The sequence below is a fragment of the Hirundo rustica genome, chromosome 27 (assembly GCF_015227805.2).
Source record: "Hirundo rustica isolate bHirRus1 chromosome 27, bHirRus1.pri.v3, whole genome shotgun sequence".
Lineage (NCBI taxonomy): Eukaryota > Metazoa > Chordata > Aves > Passeriformes > Hirundinidae > Hirundo > Hirundo rustica.
Window position 1 is genome coordinate 1,160,024 of NC_053476.1, and position 20,697 is coordinate 1,180,720.

The following is a 20,697-nucleotide window of genomic DNA, read 5'->3' on the forward strand; positions in this document are numbered from 1 at the left end:
ACGGCTGAACGACGGAAACGATGGAGCCCCAAACCCAGCTGCCTCCAGCCCACCCCTTCCTCAGAACAAACACAGGCCACCAGCACGTGGGCTCCTCTTCCTGCACCAGCTGGGACCCGCAGGGGCAGGGAAGGTGGGATGGGATGGGATGGGATGGGATGGGGATGGGATGGGGATGGGGATGGGGATGGGGATGGGGATGGGGATGGGGATGGGCATGGGCATGGGGATGGGAATGGGGATGGGGATGGGGATGGGGATGGGATGGGGATGGGGATGGGATGGGATGGGATGGGAATGGGGAATGGGAATGGGAATGGGGATGGGGATGGGGATGGGGATGGGGATGGGGATGGGGATGGGGATGGGATGGGGATGGGGATGGGGAAGGGGATGGGGATGGGGATGGGGATGGGGATGGGCATGGGGATGGGATGGGGATGGGGATGGGGATGGGGATGGGATGGGATGGGGATGGGATGGGGATGGGGATGGGGATGGGATGGGATGGGATGGGGAATGGGAATGGGAATGGGAATGGGGATGGGGATGGGGATGGGGATGGGGATGGGATGGGATGGGGATGGGGATGGGGATGGGGATGGGGATGGGGATGGGGATGGGCATGGGGATGGGGATGGGGATGGGGATGGGGATGGGATGGGATGGGATGGGATGGGGAATGGGAATGGGGATGGGGATGGGGATGGGATGGGGATGGGGATGGGGATGGGGATGGGGATGGGGATGGGGATGGGGATGGGGATGGGATGGGGATGGGGATGGGATGGGGATGGGGATGGGGATGGGGATGGGGAAGGGGATGGGGATGGGGATGGGATGGGGATGGGGATGGGGATGGGATGGGTGGCTTTACCCCACCCTGCAGAGGTGCTGCTGGGGCTGACCCTGGGTCCAGGTGAGTCCCACGGGGTCACACTCCTTTCCCTGCCAGCCCTCCTGCACACTCAGATAAGCCTCACAGGTCTGTTGGAGCATTTTGACATTTACTTTCATTTTTATGAGATTACAGGTAGTTTTTGTTTAGGCCAATGTGATCTGTAACCAGCACCAGCCTGTGAGGGGTAGCTACAAAGCCTTTAAACTTGTGTATTTTCATCCCACTGGCTTTTGGAGTTCATTCATTTCTTCCCACCGTGGCTTTTCAAATTGTATTCTTCTAACATTAATAGACCAAACTCTTTAAGTAGCCCTTGCAAAAGGCACATCCTGCAGGCTGGCAGAGCACACCCAGCCTCAGACGAACTCCAAGAGGACCCCAGTGAGCTCAGAAGGTCCAGAGACCTTCAGAGGACATCACAGATCCACACAAACTGCAGCATTCCAAAGGCACTTCTGACATGGGATAAAGGGAGAAGAACAGCCTGGGTGACATCTTAACGTGACAAAGGTCACCTTTGATAACCACGGCTGATAACCAGCAGGGCGCTCTCAGCAATCTGGAGCAGATGAAGCAAATGGCTGTGAAACCACCTCGAACACTTCCCCAAGGAACCTGAGGGATCCCAAAAGGGAAAGCCCAGGAATTCTCCAGAGGAGCCTGTCCTGTTCCAGCACTCCTGGATGGCCTCAAGAACCCACAGTGGTAACAAAGGGGAGGAACGGTCTGGAGGAAAAAAAGGGATGAATTTAGTGAGAGCCAATGCAAAGTTCCACATTCAGCAGAAACAGCTGGTTGATAAAGAATGAAAAACTGATTTGACCCTGGTGCTAAAGAGATGCAGGAGCTCCAGCTGATGTGAGGCAAACTCACGTTTCCATGTTTTTCTAGGAAAGGGCACAGGAACAGGAAAATTGCAAGACAAAAAACCCAACACATTTCTAGTTTTTTGAGCATCTCATGCAGCCAGGGCACTGCAGTTCAAGTGGGAATGTGGGTCAGGGCAAGAAAGAACAAGAAAGATCAAAAATCCAGCAAATGTGACTCAGAGGAATTGTGGATTTAGCATAGAAGGACCAAGGAAGCACAGAACCCCCCTGGTGGAAGAATTTGTGTATTTAAAGGATAGATATGAAGAATGCAAACATTCACCTTTAGGACAAAGAAGTCATGGCTTTAACCACAGTAAAAAAATTCAAATTAAACTCCAGGAAAACAAGGAGTGGGAACAGAATGCCTGTGGGAAGGAGGGAACATCCATCAGTGGGGAGATACAGAAGGAAGATACAGGCAGAGGTATTCTCAAACAGGAGGTGAATTAGGTGCACTCCCAAGGTCCTCTCAGCCCATTTTCTGTGATTTGTCTATTCAGCCTTATTTCTATGATTTGAGGTCACTTATCCCATCTCAGGGTAATATGACAGGCCCCAAAGTGCCATTTCCCTTCAGTAATGCTGAGGGAACAGGATCATCCGTGGCTGTCCTGGCTGGTCCTGACACAACCTGCAGCTTTGCAGCACCACGACCAGCCCAGGGATGAGTGTGAGCCGAGAGAGGGAGGCCTTGGAAAGCAGAGCCTCCTGTCCTGAAAGCTGACACGAGCCACTGGATCTTCCAGGGGAGCTGCTGGGCTGGAATGTTTCCCTGCTTCCCTAAGGATGGGAGCAGCAGCACCAGGCTGTGATTCCTCCAGGAAGGCTGTCCTTGGGGTGGGAATAGACAGCAAAAGCTGAGCCAAGCACCCACAAGGAGCTGGCAGCATCCTGGCACTGCCCACCCTGCTGGCAGCAGCGCAGAGCAGGGCTGGGTGTGAGGAGTGAGAGAGGAACAGGAGGATGTGTGGGCAGCATCCCTTCCTGCGCCATCTCCCTTCTCCAGCGCTCCCCGCGTGTGTCAGGAGCCGCTCGCCCCCAGCCGTGGCTGGCTCCTGTCCCTCACACAGGGAAGCTCTGCCCAGCTCCCTGCGGAGCCCAGGGCAGCACCCTCCTCAGAGGAGGGGCTCAGGGGGAGGAAGGAGCACCACGGCTTCCCCAAGGCCAGGCTGGACGGGGATTGGAGCAGCCTGGGACCGTGGGAGGGGTCCCTGCCACGGCAGGGGGTGCAGCGAGGTGATGAGGCACTGCAGCACCTCCCCAGGGAACGGTCAGGGCACAAGGAGCTCCAGGAGCACTGGACAATCGCACTGGGTGGGACTGTTGGGGTGTCTGTGCAGATGCCAGTGATCCCTGGGGGTCCCTTCCAACTCAGGATATTCCGTGATTCTGAGATGAGCTTTGAGGTCCCTTCCAACCCAAACCATTCCATGATGATTCCATGATGTGACACCAGGCAGCTGAGCGACAGCTCCGTTCTGTGCAGGGCTGTCTCCGAGGTCACCACCGAGCACTTTCCTCTGCCGTGGCAATCCACACTCAATCACTAAGGTTAGAAAATATCTGTAAGATCATCAAATTCAACTGCTGATCCAGCAGCACCATTGGAGGATTATCCCTTTTTCTGACCCACAGACAGGGCTCCTGAGAGGTGTTTTAAAGACTTTTATTCCATTTTTAGTCTCATGTGAAGGGTGAGACAGTCCAGATGTTACAATTCACACTCTCAAAATCAGAAGCCAAACTATTTCCTAATTACAGTGCATTATAAGTGTTTTTTGGCCTATCAGCTTTTGCCACACAATGCTGTTAATGCCTTAAAGCCAATTATCTAAAATTACCCCTTGTGGGTCCTACTACAATGCACCTTTCATAATCCTATTTCTCCACAGTATCTATTCTATTTGCAAGGCCATCATCTGAAACTTGTTTCCAGTTCTATTTCTCTCTCAGTGTCTGTCCTATTCCACGGCCTTTCTAAGTCAGCACATTTTATCTCAGAGTTTGCACACAGATATATACTATGTGAGCCTTCTGTCAGGCCTTGAGAATCCTCTACAAATCTGTTTCCCACACCCCATCAGTTCACCACAAAACCATGTCCTCAAGTCCCACATCCACACGTTTTTGAACACTTCCAGGGCTGGTGACTCCACCACTGCCCTGGGCAGCTGTGCCAGGGCTGAACAAGCCTTTCAGTAAAATAATTTTTTCTGATATCCAATCTAAACCTCTCCTGGCACAATTTGAGGCCATTTCCTCTTCTCCTGTCACTTGTTCCCTGGGAGCAGAGCCTGGCTGTACCCTCCCGTCAGACAGTTGTAGAGATCATTCCTTTCAGCTCAGCCCATCCCAAGGACACTTGTTCTCCTTTCCTAAAGGAGAGCAAGGAGACACATAATAACTTGGTACAATTTTAAGAGATTTAAGATATTTCCATATTCACTTTTTTGGCTTTCTCCTGGAAATCCTCTCTGCATGGAAGGTGAGAAGGTTTCCAAGGCTCTCTTCATTCATTCGAGAGTCTCCTGGCAGCTCTCAGAACTCGCTGTGTGTGTGGCTGCCCTGATCTGCTAAAACCTGGCTCCCATTTGGCTGGGAATGAGCTGCTTAGGGAAATGTGGGTTATACAGAGAACTCTGAATTACACCTGGACTTGGATGCTGGGAAAGAGCCCAGAGCTGTGAAGGTGAATGGAGAGCACTTTTCCCCTTCCCCACCTGCTGATCTTCACCCTGGGCCACTTCCCCATCCACACCAGGAAGGACAAACCTCTCTGCGTGTCAGGAGCAGGGTCACCAACACCAGATGGTGCCAGGCCAGACCTGCCCTGGGCTGCATCTGCTGGCAGGATGAATATAAATCATCTAAATCCCTTGAGGGGGTTGATATCACAGATATTCCACATTCAGTTCACAGAACTGCACTGCCTTGGGAACAGAGCATCCAAATTAAAGAACCACAGAATGGTTTGGGTTGGAAGGGACTGTGAAGATCACCCAGAGCCACCCCCTGCCCTGGGCAGGAACACCTTCCACAATCCCACGTGGCTCCAACCTGGCCCTGGACAATTCCAGGGACGGGGCAGCCACAGCTTCTCTGGACGTCATCAGGAGCACGAATTCCAGGAAGCGTCACAGCTTCACTGCTGACACAACAGCAGCCAGTTCTCAGCTGCTCCTCGGTGCTGCCACTGAACCCCCGGCACAGGCTGGGCTCAGGCACAGCTCTGCCACTCTAAAATGCAAAACCCCTCAAATGTGTGACTTCAGGTCCAGCACAAAGGGCAGTGACTGTGCCTGCATTTGATATAAAAAGGCTGAAATCCTTTGGAAAGCAGGAATTGGAAGTGCCTGCACAGACAGGAGATCATCTATCAGAGCAATTACAGTGTAATTAAAGCCTCTCAGAAACGACAGCTCCTGGAGTAAATTCTAAAGTAGATTATTCCATGCTTCCAATCCCCCCAGCCCCAGCTCTTCAGGGGGATAATTATGCAGCTCCTATTCTTGCTGTCAGAGAACTGCAGTTTGTAAAGGGAAGAACTGAAATGCAGAGACACAAAGGCCCCAGCTTTGAAAGCTCTTTAGATGTCTAATTGCAGCTCATTTTATTTTTTTTTCAATCAAGCTGAGCGATTTTTAGATTTTTAAGTGTTAAAAAGAAACCAAACCAGTTTTAAGCCATTGCACCCTAAACAAACACTTTCTTGAGGGGTTTCTTTTCTTACTTATAGCTCCTTCCATGAGAGAAGGGATGGGACAGGACTGACAAATCTGTGCTGGGTGTGTCCAATCCATCACAGTGGTGACATTACAACTTAGCAGAGGTGAAGCCTGTCAGCCTGGATAGGAGAGGGGAGAGATGGAAGGAAGAGTCAAACAAAAGGAGTTACAGAGGAGGAAGAAAAAAAGAAAAGAAACAAGGAGGAGATGCATGTCCAGAGAGTTCCCAGAGAAGATCATCAGTCACAGCTGGGGCAGCCACAGGGCTTCCCCTGTGAGGATTTACAAAAGAGCCAGCCAAAATAATCCACCACAGAGAAGAGAGCTTGGGCAGTGAAACACGTTCTTGAGAAATGGCACGCAGCAAGTGGAAAAGCCAGTTTTTGTTTTGAGTGGTTTCGTTTTGGAAAAAAACAGCATTTTTTTCTACCTATGAGAAGCTTTTGCCTAAAAGATTCTGGAAATCTGGAGGATTTCAGCAGCATTGTGATATCAGTGCTGATAAACATATTTTAAACTCAGCGTGCTCCAAAACCAGATTTCACAGAGTCACAGAATTGTTCAGGCTGGAAAAACTCTCTGAGGTCATCGAATCCAGCTGATTCCCAGCACTGCCGAGGCCACCACTGATCCCTGACCCCAGCTGCCACATCCACACAGCTTTCAAATCCCTGCAGGGATGGGCACTCCAGCCCTGCCCTGGCAGCTGTGCCAATGCCTGACCACACTTTGAGTGAAGAAATTTTCCCAGTATCCACCCTGAGGCTCCCCTGGCCCAGGCTGAGGCCGTTCCCTCTCCTCCTGTCCCTGTTCCTGGGAGCAGAGCCCGACCCCCCCGGCTGTCCCCTCCTGTCAGGAGTTGTGCAGAGACACAAGGTCCCACTGAGCTCCTTTTCTCCAGGCTCAGCCCTCTCCCAGTTCCACTCCCTTCTCTGGGCATGCTCCAGCCCCTCAGTGTTTTTGTTGTTATGGGAGCCCCAAAACTGCCCCAGGACTGGAGGTGTGGCATTTCCAGCCACATTTCCAGTGTCTCCATATGGACTTGTGCTTGCAGAAGCTGAAATTCAAACCAGATGTGAGAACAGCCCCTGCACTGTTAACAACACCAATGCATGGCACTGACCCTGGGGAAGCTCCTGAGACATCCCAGAAACCACAACACCTGCCCCTCCTCTCAGAGACTGCAGAGCTCTGCTTCACCACCAATCCCAGGTTTAAACCGGAATAGCAACAAAAGAGAATTTTAAAGGTTGTTATTTTAAAGAGCAGAAAAGTTAAATAACCACTAATGCTGCAGCTACTGTAACCACAGACTTTGATATTCTGGTGGCGCTGGCTGATGGTTGAACTCAATGATCTTAATTAAATGTCTTTTCCAACCTTAACAATTCTAAACTTCTAAGATTACTGCTATTCCTGCCCACCAAATTGGCTTTTTTGGAGACTATTCCCTCAAAGGACGGGTTTAAAGATATTCTTGCTACAAGCAAAAACCCTGCAGCTTTCCAGGAAGGCCAAGCATGAGTATCAATGAAGAGGAGCTCTTGGGCTGCCATCCTGTTGGAGGACTACAGAAATTGAGCATATAAATGTGGTCTAAAGGAGCTTTCAGAGAAGCACTGAGGCAGAACAGCCCAGGTGAGACAAGGAGCACTGCCTGCACCGGGCACACCAGGTAACGTCAATAAACCATCAGCTCAAGCTGCACAAAACTCCAGCCTACCTGCAGCTTGGTGTTTTGAGAAACAGCTGAGAATAACACAAAGTGGTGTTACCTCCCCTAAGGAATCTAATTCCTCTAACGTCCCTAGATCTCAGCAGTTTGTGCAACCCTGTGTTCAGAGCTGTTTCTGTCAGCTGTGACCACAGGCTTCCCAACAAATGTGCTGCAGGGTCCAAGCCACAGCCAAGACACGCAAAGTGTCACTGTTGATTCCCTACTAATGCAACTTCACTCCCAAATTCAGCACGGGAAAAATGAGAAACAGCCCCAGGGAAGGATGAGAGCACCTGGAACTGCAGCGATGGTGTCCCCAGAACAGACAGTGGCTTCACCAGCAGTGGTTCCAGCCCCAGCAGAAGGAAGAGCCAAGTATCCAAACTGGCAGTGACCTGAGGCAGAGCATCCAGCTCTTTGTGCTCAACCAGCATCTTGCTGGCATGGCCTGAATACCCAATTATTGGCTTGCTAATGACATGTGCACATCATTAACCACCCCAAAAGTCACCTAACAGAGATGCTCAGGGCAGAGCAGCCAGACAGAAGCTCTCTGCACTCTGATTTACTGCTTGAAGTACACAAAGGTTGTGTTCAGGAGCCTTATCTAAGGAATCTCCACAAAATTTAGACCCTTTAAAGTGACACAAGCCTGGCTGCAGGATGGGTCTCACCAACACAGCTCCAACACAACTGACAGGAGGGGACAGCCGGGGGGGTCGGGCTCTGCTCCCAGGAACAGGGACAGGAGGAGAGGGAACGGCCTCAGCCTGGGCCAGGGGAGACTCAGGGTGGATTTGGGAAAATTTCTTCATGGAAAGTTTTGTCAAGCCCTGGAAGAGGCTGCCCAGGGCAGGGCTGGAGTCCCCATCCCTGGAAGTGTTCAAAAAGGTGTGGATGTGGCACTTGAGGACATGGGTCAGTGGTGGCCTTGGCCCTGCTGGGGATCTGATGGACTCAATCTCAGAGAGCTTTTCCAGCCTGAACAATTCTGTGACTCTGTGAAATCTGGCTTTGGAACATGATGAGTTTAAATCATGCTTATCAGCACTGATAACTCAATACTAATGAAATAATCTTTTCTCCATTGCTATTCAACAGAAAATCAGGAAAACACCAACAGCTTCAATACAAGTTTCTCACTGAAAGCTTAGGACAGGTAAAGAATAGGAAAGGACTACACTGAGACTCACACAGGAACCTCCCAATGAATTCGACTTGGAAACGGCTCCTGGTTGTGCCTACCCCTGGAGCAGGCTGTGATGGAGATACTGATGATAAATGGACTGTAGAAATTTAATTCCACCCAAGCCAGGCAGCCTTCAGTGAACAATGCTGGTTCCCACTGATCCAAGATGGATAAGGTGGGACTTAAACTCTCCATGCCCTGCTGGGAGCTGCAGGGATTGTTCAAACCACCACAGTGCACAGCATTCTCTGGACTATTCTATTTTTACACCTACCAGGTGGCCTGGAATCATTTTTCCAGTAAACAAGGAAAGAAAGTTTTTCCATGGATGCTGGCTGAAGCTGCCCACTCCCAGCTCCCTGCTGTGCCCTGATCACAGCCCTCCCCACAACACCCCCGCAGATTCCTGCTGTCCTGAAGCCTCTCCTGGGCTGCCTCAGGCTCCCCACCCCGGACTGGGCACGATGGCCATGGCCACTCTGTAGGACCAGACCTGCAGTAACAGCCAGCAGCACCAAGGAGAAACCTCTCCTTCCACAGCTGCTCCTCTCACAACACAAAGCAGCTCCCTGGGCTCCTGGCAGCTCCTGACACCTGTCCCAGGTTCAGGTCAGGGCCAGCCAGCAGATTATTTGGAAGATGGATCAGATCAATCTTGGCTCCTTGGGAAGCAGACTGAAGTCTGTCCCCATCCCCACCAGGGTCGCAGCCCATGATTTGCCATCCAGGAAAGTTCCTCTTTGCCTGCACAGGCACTCTCCCAATTTTAACCACTGGTGCCTGTTTTAGCAAGGCCTGGCCTTGGGCTGGGCTCACAGGGGAATCTTCACAGATGCACTGAGGTGAAACACCCTGGGGGGAGCCACGGGGCTCTGCTCCCCGCTGGGCTGTCTCAGCTGGGCCCTCCAGGCAGCTTTGGTGGGTGCCAGACCCTCCTGCAGAGCTGAGATCAAACCCACTCCAGTACAGGAATGCAAAAACACAGAATCATGGAATCACAGAATATCCTTACTTGGGAGGACCCCAGAGATCATCCAGTCCAACCCTCAGCCCTGCACAGACCCCCCAACAATCCCACCCTGTGCATCCCTGAGAGCATTGTCCAACTTCTCCTGGAGCTCTGGCAGCCTGGGGCTGGGACCATTCCCTGGGGATCCTGGGCAGTGCCAGCACCCTCTGGGCAGTGCCAGCACCTCTGGGGAGACCCTACAACTCAGGAGTGATTCCATGTCTAACTCTGCAGACAAGAATTGAGGGCAGCTCTCTCCCTGTGCACAGCCAGCACAGCCATGTGCTCTGACCTTTTTGCTTTGCTCCCACAACTCCCGAGAAGACACTCAGGGCACTTTGCTCCCTATTGCTTAATTACTCTGACTGTGAGCACACCCCAGCAGCCTGGGCTCTCTGTTCATCTCTTGTGGGCTGTACCCCAGAGCCAGGACTCAGCAAGGCCACCCAGCTCCAGTAACACCCCAGTATTCCCCAGGGATCTCAGCTCACATGAACTCGCTCGGCTGCGCTGCTCCAACAGCCCCTTCCCAGAGCATTCCCTTCCCGCCTTCCATCACACAACGTGCTGCCTGCCCAAGCAATGCCTTCTACCATAAAACTGAAATATCTGGTGAAATAAAAGCTTTCCCTCCTCAGCCTCTGGCACGGCAAAGAGGAGGAAAGCAGGAACTCACACAGGTCTGTCTGTATTGCATTCCCGTTGGCATGGGAAGCCAGAGGGAATCTCTCCACCCTGAACAGCATCCTCTGGGCCCTCTGCCCAAAGAGCTTTGCTAAAGGTGATTCAATGAAATCATTATCACCTAAGACAGACTGGCTTTCCTATGAGTGGAAGATGCACTGGTCATGGAGGAACCAAAAATCCACCTTCTTCAGGGGGGATGGAGGTGACCCTCCCTCGAGACCTGCCCGGCCAAAAGCTTGTCTGGCACAGACAAGGCTCCTCTGCCTTTGATCAGCTCAGCTCCTGATGGATGGCAGCAATGGGAAGGTGGGAAAGTCTCCAGGGAGAAGCCACACTCTTCTCACTCTGTCAGAAGTCAGAGGCAATTTTGAAAGTGGATTCCTTACCTTCAGTGTCAGGTTGTCCACCAGTGCAATCATGGAGTTCTTGAAGAGAGTAGCCGCTGTCAGAGGTCTCTTGGTGACCTCAGTGATGCTCAGTTTCCCTTCAGGCCACATCATCTTCAGCACAGGGTTGGAGCTACGAGAGAATCTCTTTAATTGCAGCCTCCCAGCACTTCCACTCCACTGACAATGCAACAGCTGGTTTCTACCCAGAGCCACTGCTGCTTCCAGCTCACAGGGCATCACCCAAGCCAGGGTGACACTCCTGGGCACAGCATCTTGTGCTCTTAAGGACAAGATCAAGCTTACAACTGAACATTCTGGAAAAACAACCAGCATATTCTCCCTTCAGATCAGGGTGTGCAGGAATAGGACAGTGAAAATCCCACAGAGTGATGCATCAAAGGCTGGGGCTGCCTCACTGGCACAACAGAGAGAATTTAATCGACACAGAGGAGAGCGAGACCCACACCACCCTCCCTTAGACCCTGTCATCTGTGTTCAAGCTGCATTTCTCCACCTTTCTTGAGTAAAGTAATTTATACACTTTAGCCTGTATTTTTGAAGGTTTCAGGCTGAGGCAAATTGGCCCTGATGGATGGCAAGAGTTCAGGACCAGACAAAAAATGAGCACATTTACAGCAATCCAATGGCCACTCTGTGACGGGCTTTAATGTGCTGGAAGTGGTGTTTGGGAACAGGATTTTCCAGAGACTCCACAGAAAACAGGCTAAATTTGATAAAACCACACAGCAAATATTTTGCAAGGTTTCTGGTCAATGGGTAGTGTTGAAAACAGGAAGAGTGGGACTGCTCAGGGGAGCACAGCCAGCCAAGCCAAAGGACTGCAGACCAAGTTAACACCTGCCCAGGTGAACAGTGCCCACCACTGCAGGGTGTTTGTGCCCACTGCCCTCTGAGCAGAGCCCTGAAAGCTGCAGGTTACAAAATGAGGAGATGTTTAATGCCAGGTGAAGAAAAACAGCTCTGTGGGCACTTCCACCCACGTTCTGATAGGATTTCAAATCTGCTTCTCAAGGCAACTTTTCCTTGCCCAACACGGGACCTCATGGTTTGCACTTCTCACATCACTGCAGACACAAAAGGATTCAAACCTATCTCCCTCCCCACTTTTTCTTTCAAAACAGGGTGTTTTAGGTGGGGCCAAGGATATTTATTGTGGACAAAAGCTCCCCAGTATCTTTAGCACTGATTACAGACAGCAGTGATGGTAAATCTGCAACGGGTTAATGACAAATCAGGCAGCTCAAGCAAGCTCTGCACTATCTTGATTGCACAATCAGTTGGTTTAAAAAAAAAAAAACCACTTTAAATTCTGTTCAATTAAAGGCTGCCTCAGAACAGAATCAACATGTACAGAATAAGGACTTTAACCTGAAATACTCAGCTAACAGGCTCTGGGTCACAAAGATCAAATCCCAAAGCACAGTGTTTATTCACACACACTGAAGACAGAATCACTGAAAACCTGAGCCTCTGAGAGTATCACTCCATAGAAAAGGATTCTGACAAATCAGACTAAAATTCACCTCATTAACATCCTTACCTGTTGTACATGAGGCGTTTGAAGTCTTGAAATAAAGTGTCCTTGTTTTTGTCAATAAATCCAGTGACTGAGTAACTAAAAATAAAGGAAAACCAGAGTTAATTGCAAAGTAGCGAAGTCCCTCTGTGAGCTGCTGGTAACTGTGGAATCAGCATCCCTGCACTCCTACAGACACAGCAGAGGCTGATCCAGCCCTGCTCCCAGCCTATCACTAATTGCTGCAGGAGCAGTGTGACACTTGGATCCTTGGGCCCAGCACAGGAACAACACACCTGGCTTCAGAGAGCTGCTGGGGCTGTGCAGGTGCTGGCTCAGACACCTCACAACACCTGGGCAGGGGAGGGACGGCCCAAATTCAGGAGTTACACTCAGGATTCTGTCTCCCAACAGAGAGTGTGTGCTTGTGTTAAATCCTAGAGAAATTCAGGTTTGTTTGTCAATCTGTGCAGTCTGCCCCTCTCTCAGTGGAGAGAGTCTGAATTCCAGAGCACTCTGACTAGTGACTGGGGAGCTCCCCTGGAAATCACTGCACACAGAAACACACACACTTTAGATTCCTTCCTTCCTCTATTCCCACAGGAACACCAGGAGGTCACTGTTTCAGGGTTTCATCTCTGCTCCAAGTCTCGAGGCAGGCAGCGCTCTGTCCTCACAGAAAAGGTCCAAAATCTCCCCATTCAGTGACTCCCACACAGATGTTTCCTGAGCTCCAGATCCCACCCTGGGAAGCTGCACCCAACCTGCAGGCTCTGGGATCAACCCACAACCTGCAAATCCCTGCACAGAGCCACCCTCAAACCACAGAGTCATGGAACAGGACCAAAAAGCATCCAATCCCACTCCTGCCATGGCAGGGACACCTCCCACTGTCCCAGGCTGCTCCAAGCCCCAGTGTCCAACCTAGCCTTGGGCACTGCCAGGGATCCAGGGGCAGCCACAGCTGCTCTGGGCACCCTGTGCCAGGGGAGGGCCACCCCACCCTCAAGTCTTAGGCTCCATGTAAGATCTGAGCCTGAACAATCTGTGATTCCTTCCACATTTCAGTTTGCTTTAACACCATTTGTCAGCCACTGGTAGTTCAGAAGGTTCAACCACTAAGAAAGCACCTTGTTATTTTCGCCTCTAACCCCCTGAAATCAGGGATGTCTGTCAGGAATTGCTCAGCAAAGAGTCCAGAAGATAACCTGCTTGTGCTGCATGGGCTCCAGTCTGATCACACTGGTTGTCCTTGGAAATTAAAGGTAAATTTATCCCAAGGTAAAAGAAACCACAAATTATTCCTTCAGTAACTCCCTTTCTTCTGACATGGGAAGTTCCACAAATTCTAAACCATTAAATGACTCCACTGTCATTCCACACAACAGCTTTCCCAGCAAATGGTTTCTACCATGTGCATCCTTCCCTTCCACTCGCTCTCCCTTCCCACTGCTGTCACCTCCTGCACTTGCTCCTGCAGGCTCCAGGCAAGCACTTCCACCCCTCCTGCCCTGATCCCTCCTGCAGGTTATCACTCCCCCGTGCTTCCAGCCTGCTCCAGCTCATTGGAGAATTTAAAGCCAGAGTTATATAATCACACCAAACAGATGTCTAAAGCAGATTTTATTAGCTCACTGTAGCTTTCCTGCATAAACACTGATGCCTTTTTTCCCTTTTCTTCCCCTGGAGCACTGCTCTCCCCTCACCCCCTACGCCTCGCTCTCCTTTTGTTTCACTCCAAGTACAAATTCCCACTCTCTAGAGCGAGGCACCAGCAGAAGATTTAATTGATAAGCAGGGGCTGCACTCTGTAATTGTGTGTGACAGCTATTCTGGCTTGCACCAGAAGCAGCAGTAAATCAGAATATTGTGCCACTTCCGAGCTGCTGGGAAGACAAAAATAGAAGGTGCAACTCTATTTCTGAAGGGAACTCACATCACATCCCCCGCGTAGTGCTTGATCCGGAAGTCTCTGTCGAACTCCAGCGTTTTGTCCGTGGCACAAAGCTGAAATAAATTCACATACATTAAAATACCACCCATGGAAAATATTAAAACATCACCCCTGGATTTACAAGCTCCATGGAAGAGCAACCTGCCTTCAAGATAGCATTGGGAACGACAGGAATTCCACTTTGTACGTGCATGTGCAGATGTGAAACCCACAGCTGGAAAAAATGTTTTTGTGGATGCACTGTAAGAACATGTGCTGGTACAAATGAAGCTGCAAGAGCCTATAATTTTATGAAGAAATTGATACTCTCTCAGAAACACCATTATGCAAAAAGAATACTCGTGCCTGTAGAGAAACATTGCACCCACGAATAAATGGGTGACTTTTTTTAAGTCTTCCTTTATGTTCTTTTGCCATTGCAGTGTAACTCCTCTGCAGAGAAATGGGCTAACTGCTGCGACAACAGCAAGGCTTGTTCAGTCCCACATCCCTCCTGGTCATCTGACACCCCTCAAACAGGGACCCCCTGCAAATCCACTGCTCCAGGCTCGAATTCCCACCCCATTCCTCCTGTACAACAGAAGATGCCCAGTGCCCACGTGGCAGCTGCTCAGCAGCAGTGGCTGTAACACACTCATCCCTTCAGGAATTGCAGGAGCCAAAAAAATCCATCAGGGTTGGCTTAATTAAAAAGAGTGTATGAGATAAGAATGAGGATTTTGTTATAGGCAAAAGGAGCAGGAGATGAATTAAGTCTTTGCAAGCAGCATTTAACAACACCGAGGGCTATGAGCAGATATCTGCTATCCACAAAAAGTCTGGGAGAAATAGAAGAGGAAATTAGCATGGTTGAAATGCAGGGCAAGAGGGATGATTGGGAGCAGGGAGATACACTCCAAAAATTCACCTGTGTCCAAGAACACAAAATAGATTGGCTAAAACCGTAACAACAGGTGAAGAAACAAGAATTTATTTTAGACAAAATTAATCTCAAGGAGGAGCCCAAGGAGTGTGAGTACAAAGGTCCCCAGGAGGTCCCAGAGGTGTGGGATGTCCAGCACGGCAGGAGCAGGGAGCATCAGGGGCTGCAGAGCTGATGGATGACCAAGGCGCAGCAGAACACAGAGAAAATGAAGAAAGGAGGCAATACCAGGAAAACAAAGCCATTTTTCTTGCTGTAGCTTGGTTCCCAGCACAGAGCTGGGAAATGTCTTTTCCAGCCACCCAAACACACAGCTCAAACCAACAAGTCAATAAAAGGGGAAAATACCAAATGGCAAAAGAAACGTGTCTGTGCTATCAGACAGGGCACAGCTGGCAGCACAAGCTCCTCCTAAAGGTCAAACAGCCCTGGAAAGGCTGGAAGGAGCCATAACACAAAATCAGGGATTTTGCTGTTTGCCTCTTTGGTGTTTTCCAAAGGAGTGATTCTTTCCAAACCTTGTGTGTCCTGGACAAAGCAGCTGAAATTAGTGGGAAAAAAAAAAAAAAAAAAAAAAGACCAGCAAGTCCATTGGATCATCTGCTTGGATTTCTGTGAGCCCTTCCATGAGGCTCCTCACTGACAGCTCACGGCATTCGAGGCTGAGTAAAGACAGGAGAGAGGTGTTGGAAAGATGGGAATCCTGTGGGAGCCTGCCCTGAGTCTGAAATGAGCCATAATCTGAGGGCAATGGGAAGGTCGTGGGGCTGGGTGGGGGCACTCAATCACTGAGAGCTGCCTGGGAAGGGCTGCAGGAGACACCTGGAGCTAAATGAGGGCAAAGCAGAGCAAATGAAACTCCCCAGCAGGGCAGGGATTCCCACTGAGAAAGGGGAAAGTTCACAGGAACTGATGGGCCCCAAACTGTCCCTTCCTGACTCAGCAGAGATCTTAACTACCCTCCTTCATCTCAAAAAGGACACGGAGGACTGGGAGAGGCTTAAAGGGCAAAACACATCCCCTGCTGACAGACTGCCCTGGGAGGATGGGCCAAGGAAATCAGCCTCCCCAGGTTAGGAAAGAAATGCCCAGAGATGACGGCAAGAAAAGTGGAGATGATGCAGTGGAAGACCAAGAGAACTGTGTTTTGCTGTTTAAAAACTAGGAGGTGAGAGGTGTCATCTAAAATGGAAAGGAGGAGGGAGGGAAGCAGGGAGGAAGGAGCTCTTCACTTGAGTATCTGAGCTGTGGAATTCTCTGTCAATTTAAAAACCAAGAACACCACACAAAAAACCCTGTTAAGGAGACCAGGGGGTTCCAGGGCTGCAGGTCCCTGCAGAATGGGAGCGTGTCAAGTTATCAGTACACATTTGTTCCATATTGGGCCCTCACTCGGGCATTCACCACTGTCCAGTGTCTTGGGAGACACATCATCAGGTGGACTGGAATGGACCTTCTGATACTCCTCCCTTCACAAGCAGTTTGTTGAGACTGATGCTCTCCACAATTTGAAGATTGAGGCATTCATGGACCGTCTGTCACTGCACTTGATCCTTCCAAAGTAAAATATCAACAGAAAAATGGAACTTGGAGAGGTTGAGGATAGAAATGGTGATGTTGGGAAGGGCCACCAGAACAGCTGGCACATCTGCACATCTGGACTGGCATTAGACAAACCCGAGGAGGACACCCCATGCTCCAGGAACACAACATTCTGGCACAAATTCTGCTGGTGGAAGTGTTAACCAGCATTGTCCGGGCTCGTTTGGCCTTCCCCAGGACAAGGGCGCCGGCAGCGCGGAGCAGCCGGGTGCACAAAGTAGGACACGGCTATTTAGGGCACCACAGCCCCCCAGAGCTTCTCCACATGGAGCCTGTGTGCAGCCTGCTCTGCAGGGAGCAGTGGAGCATGAACTGGGCTGAGGGATGGGAGCTGCTCCCAGCACACGCACTTTAACTCTTCGGGAACAGCTCCTGTCTGTGTGGAACTTTACAGGATCTGCAGGGAGCCACTGCAGTCTGCAAAGGCAGGGCACGCGATGGAATCAAGCCCTTTGTTTTAATCCAAGTTGGAAGAGCCTGCCTCAGAAGGCTCAGGCTTCCCACAGCAGTTCTGGGTGGGACTGAGGAACAGCTCCGAGGTGCTGGGGATGTCTGCAGAGATGCGATGGGGAGAAAAAATAATAATTATGCTGAGAGGTTTATGGGTCAGTTTTCAAGGCTCTATCGATTTAACTAGAAATTAGTAAGCCAGGCAGATCCATCAGCCCCTCCATATACATTATTTATAGCAGGATTCCTTGTCTCCCCCTTAGCCTGTGCAGGCAGTTTCTGACAACGCCACCTCCTGCTGAGGAACGCTGCAGCTGGCAATGCTGCCCTTTAATGTCTCCTTGCTGGGAGGGGACTCCTGAAGGCACAGACACGAGCAGATTTTATTTTTAAATGTTCATTTTATAGCCTCCCATAGCACCTCCTGAAATTCCATCCCCTTCTGCCGCTGCACTAAAGGACCACCTGCTCCCTCCGTGGCAGAGCCCCTTCCCCTGGGCAGATGTGGGAGCAAAGACAACAGAAAACAAACTCCTCTCTCTCTACATCCACTGAGCAGCCAGCTCCAGAAACGGGACCAGTCCCCCAGCACCCCACTGCAGAGGATCCCAGACTCCATCCCAGCAGTACTAGCACTGAAGGAAGCAGTTTGCATTCAAACAGGAACCCAGACCAGGCCTCACACTTGTTTTGTTCTCTCAGAATGTTCCATGTCACTGCTTGGGCACGTGAAATCCGGGTCAACACAGGAATTAAGCTCCCTGTCCCGCTCCCTGAGCTCGGGTGCACGTGGCAGGTGAGGCATCAGGTGTGCTGCAGCAAAAGGGCATTTAAGGAAAGCAGCATCCGGGAGGAAAAAGTGGTTTTGGTTTACTTTCATCCTGGCCTCTTCTCAGACAGCCCCAGCCAGATCCATTGTTTATCCCAGGCCTCCCAGAGGCAGCCTTTAGCACATATCTTACACAACCAGGCTAATTTGGTATTTCTGACCTACATAAAATATTGTGCTGGGCTGGGAGGGAGCGGGGGGGACCGGCACTCTGAGCCATACATGTCAGACAATGTTGCTGAGTGGAGAGACATCAATCAACTAAAGGCCCTTATTTGATTACTCAGTGTGAAAGATTCTCAGATTAATCAGGCTGGTGACCATTTTGCAATCTGCTGCCAAGTGAGGAATAAATGAAGCCTTTTAATTCGCCCATTGTAGCCCAGACAAAGCCGGGCGAGGGGCCTGGGTGCTCGGAGGTGCAGCGGGAGACGAGCACGTTCTGCAGCCAATGAGGATGAAAAAAGCCCAAATCACAGCGCTGTAATAATGCAGGAGTGTGAATAATTTCACTGTCACTATGTATTAGAGCAGCCTGGGAAGAACAACACGTGGGCCGAGCCGGCGCATCGATTGGTTCCAGATGACATCATGATCTGTCAAGGCACGAGCTCCGGCTGCTTTTATCCCGGAATAAAAGGGATGAGGCACTGGACGTGCTGGAGCTCCCTCTGCCGGGTTTCTGTGCGGCTGGAGCCGCTCCGAGCTCCTCATCCCACACTCAGCCGCAGCGATTCCAGCCCAGCCACCCCTAAACCCCTTTTCCTCATTCCATTCCACCTGGGAACAGGGGGAAGGGATGGCGGGGGACAGGAGCTCTGTGGGTTACCTTCCTGCTGGAGAAGTGCGCGTGCTTCCCCAGCTTGTTGTTGAGGGCCTCGAGGAACATCTCATCCGTGACTTTCCCCACATTCATGCAGGCATCGTCCAGAATGGCAATGATCCCTTTGTGCTGCTGCTCCACCAGGTCCACGATAACCTGGTTGTTGAAGTAATCGATCTGCAGGAATCAAAGGACAGGGGTGCCAGTGACCTTGGCTGCAGAGAGGGCAGGGTACCAGTGCTGGTCACAGCAGCCAGTGTGACAGCGAGGAGCAGCCAGCTCTGAATTGCAGATCTCTGACTCCAGATAAAGCACTCTGCTCTCCTACGCTGAACAGCAAAGAAAGTGATTTTTCAAACCCGTCAGATACATCTCAAGACCTCTGCTGCAGAATGCCCTTTAAAATGTCTTTTACAATTCAGCAGCGTGCAGTCACCATTGCACATCCTGTCCTTGGCATTCTGAAGAGAGTTGAACAGGAATAGTCAAGATTTTTGCATGTTACTATCAACAGCCAGAAAAATCCATAAGCACTCAGCACAGAAACACACAGTTACATGTGTGGCATCACAGAGGGGCCACAATAGGTTTCATCTCAGACCTGGAGTCCCTTATTTTCCCAAGGAGATGTGGTGAGGTGACTGGGGAGCTCCTGCCCCAGCCTGATCCCAGGCCTGGCAGGGACACGGATATCCCACGGACTGGAGCGTGCATGTGGAGCAACTTCAGATCCGGGACTTGTGCTGGTACACTGACCTCACACCGACCTCTCCCTCCCCTGCCAAAGCACTCACATGCTTCCAGGGAATTCCCTCTCGCTGGTACTCCTCCTGCTCCTGTTTTAGAACCAGCTGAATGAAGAGCTGCTGCAGCTTTTCGTTGCAGTAATTAATGCAGAATTGCTCAAAACTGCAAAAACATGAGAAGAAAAGGTGATGAGGGTTGTGGGAAAGTCGAGGGCACAACGCTGGGCTTTAGAAGGTGGCTCACCTGTTATTGTCAAATATCTCGAAGCCATAGATATCCAGGACCCCGATGACGGTGTTCTTGCCGTGCACTGTGGTGTCGTAGTTCTTCACCTCGATGACATCGTTGATGTGTGTCACGATCCAGCAGAAGAGACGCTCGTAAATGGCCTGCAGGAAACACAGACTGAGGGCTCCTGCCTGCACCTGCCTCAGCTCTTCCCTGGAAATTCAACACAGCTCATTCCAGGCCTCCACCAAAGCTGCAGGTCATGTTCTGCTGAAAGTCAGCAGCTACTGACTGCAGAAAATATTCTATGGAAGTATTTCTTTTCTTTCTTCCAAAACTCATTTATACCAAGTCAAAATCCCAGTGAGGTCACTGGGTGCAGCAGTTCCCTAATTTGATTCCAGTCAGCTTTTCAGCTGCCTAATAAGTACCATTCCTGAGAATTATTTAACAATAGTGAAGAGCAAGAGAGAGGTCAGTCACAGAAACCCAACAACTGAACACAATGACAGGAAAATAATCCTGTTCACCTTTCACAAAGATGTGAACCTTTCTGTAGGCAGAGGTGTCTTCAAAGTCTTCATGTCCAAAATGTGCTGTGAAGCTGGGTAAATACATTATCTCAGGAAAAGAAGTCAAATTAATAACCAATGACCTTCATAATTCATCCATTCCTCCCTTACAATTTGATTCCTTAGCAGAGGAGGAACAATTGTCACTCCTGCCATCAGTACTCACTTTTCCTGTGGAAGGTGCTCCTGCCCATGGCAGGGGGTTGGAACAAGATGGTCTTTAAGGTTCCTTCAACCCAAACCGTTCTACAGTTCCTTTTATTTTTTTTTTTAAAAATGACACTTTGTGTTTCCAACCTAGATGGAATTCTAGATGTTACAGTTCCTCTCTTTGAATCTAACTTCAAAATTAAGTTGAGGGTCCCATTTCACAGCAAATTCCTCTCTGTGTGACATCTTTACAGATGCCAGCCCAGCCTGCAGCCTGTCCCCTGTCCCCTCCTCGGTGTGCCTGGCACTGCTGGCTGAGGGAGCTGGATCCCTGCTGGAAGGGCAGGGATGGGGACGTGCCACAGACCCCTACAGAACTCAGGAGCAGTGTAGG

The 20,697-nt window shown here is 50.4% G+C and overlaps 1 protein-coding gene across 1 annotated transcript in view; it reads right to left on the reverse strand.

Annotated features, from left to right (window-relative positions):
* The window catches only part of MYO1D (myosin ID), a 162,333-nt gene that overhangs the window by 97,540 nt on the left and 44,096 nt on the right, over window positions 1-20,697 (reverse strand). Inside the window, exons 9-14 of the mRNA XM_040087488.2 lie at window positions 19,597-19,742; window positions 19,401-19,515; window positions 18,613-18,783; window positions 13,963-14,033; window positions 12,051-12,125; window positions 10,487-10,619 (exon numbers count right to left, since the gene is read on the reverse strand). Of these exons, the coding sequence (XP_039943422.1) occupies window positions 10,487-10,619; window positions 12,051-12,125; window positions 13,963-14,033; window positions 18,613-18,783; window positions 19,401-19,515; window positions 19,597-19,742 (711 nt within the window). The remainder of the gene's footprint in view (window positions 1-10,486; window positions 10,620-12,050; window positions 12,126-13,962; window positions 14,034-18,612; window positions 18,784-19,400; window positions 19,516-19,596; window positions 19,743-20,697) is intronic.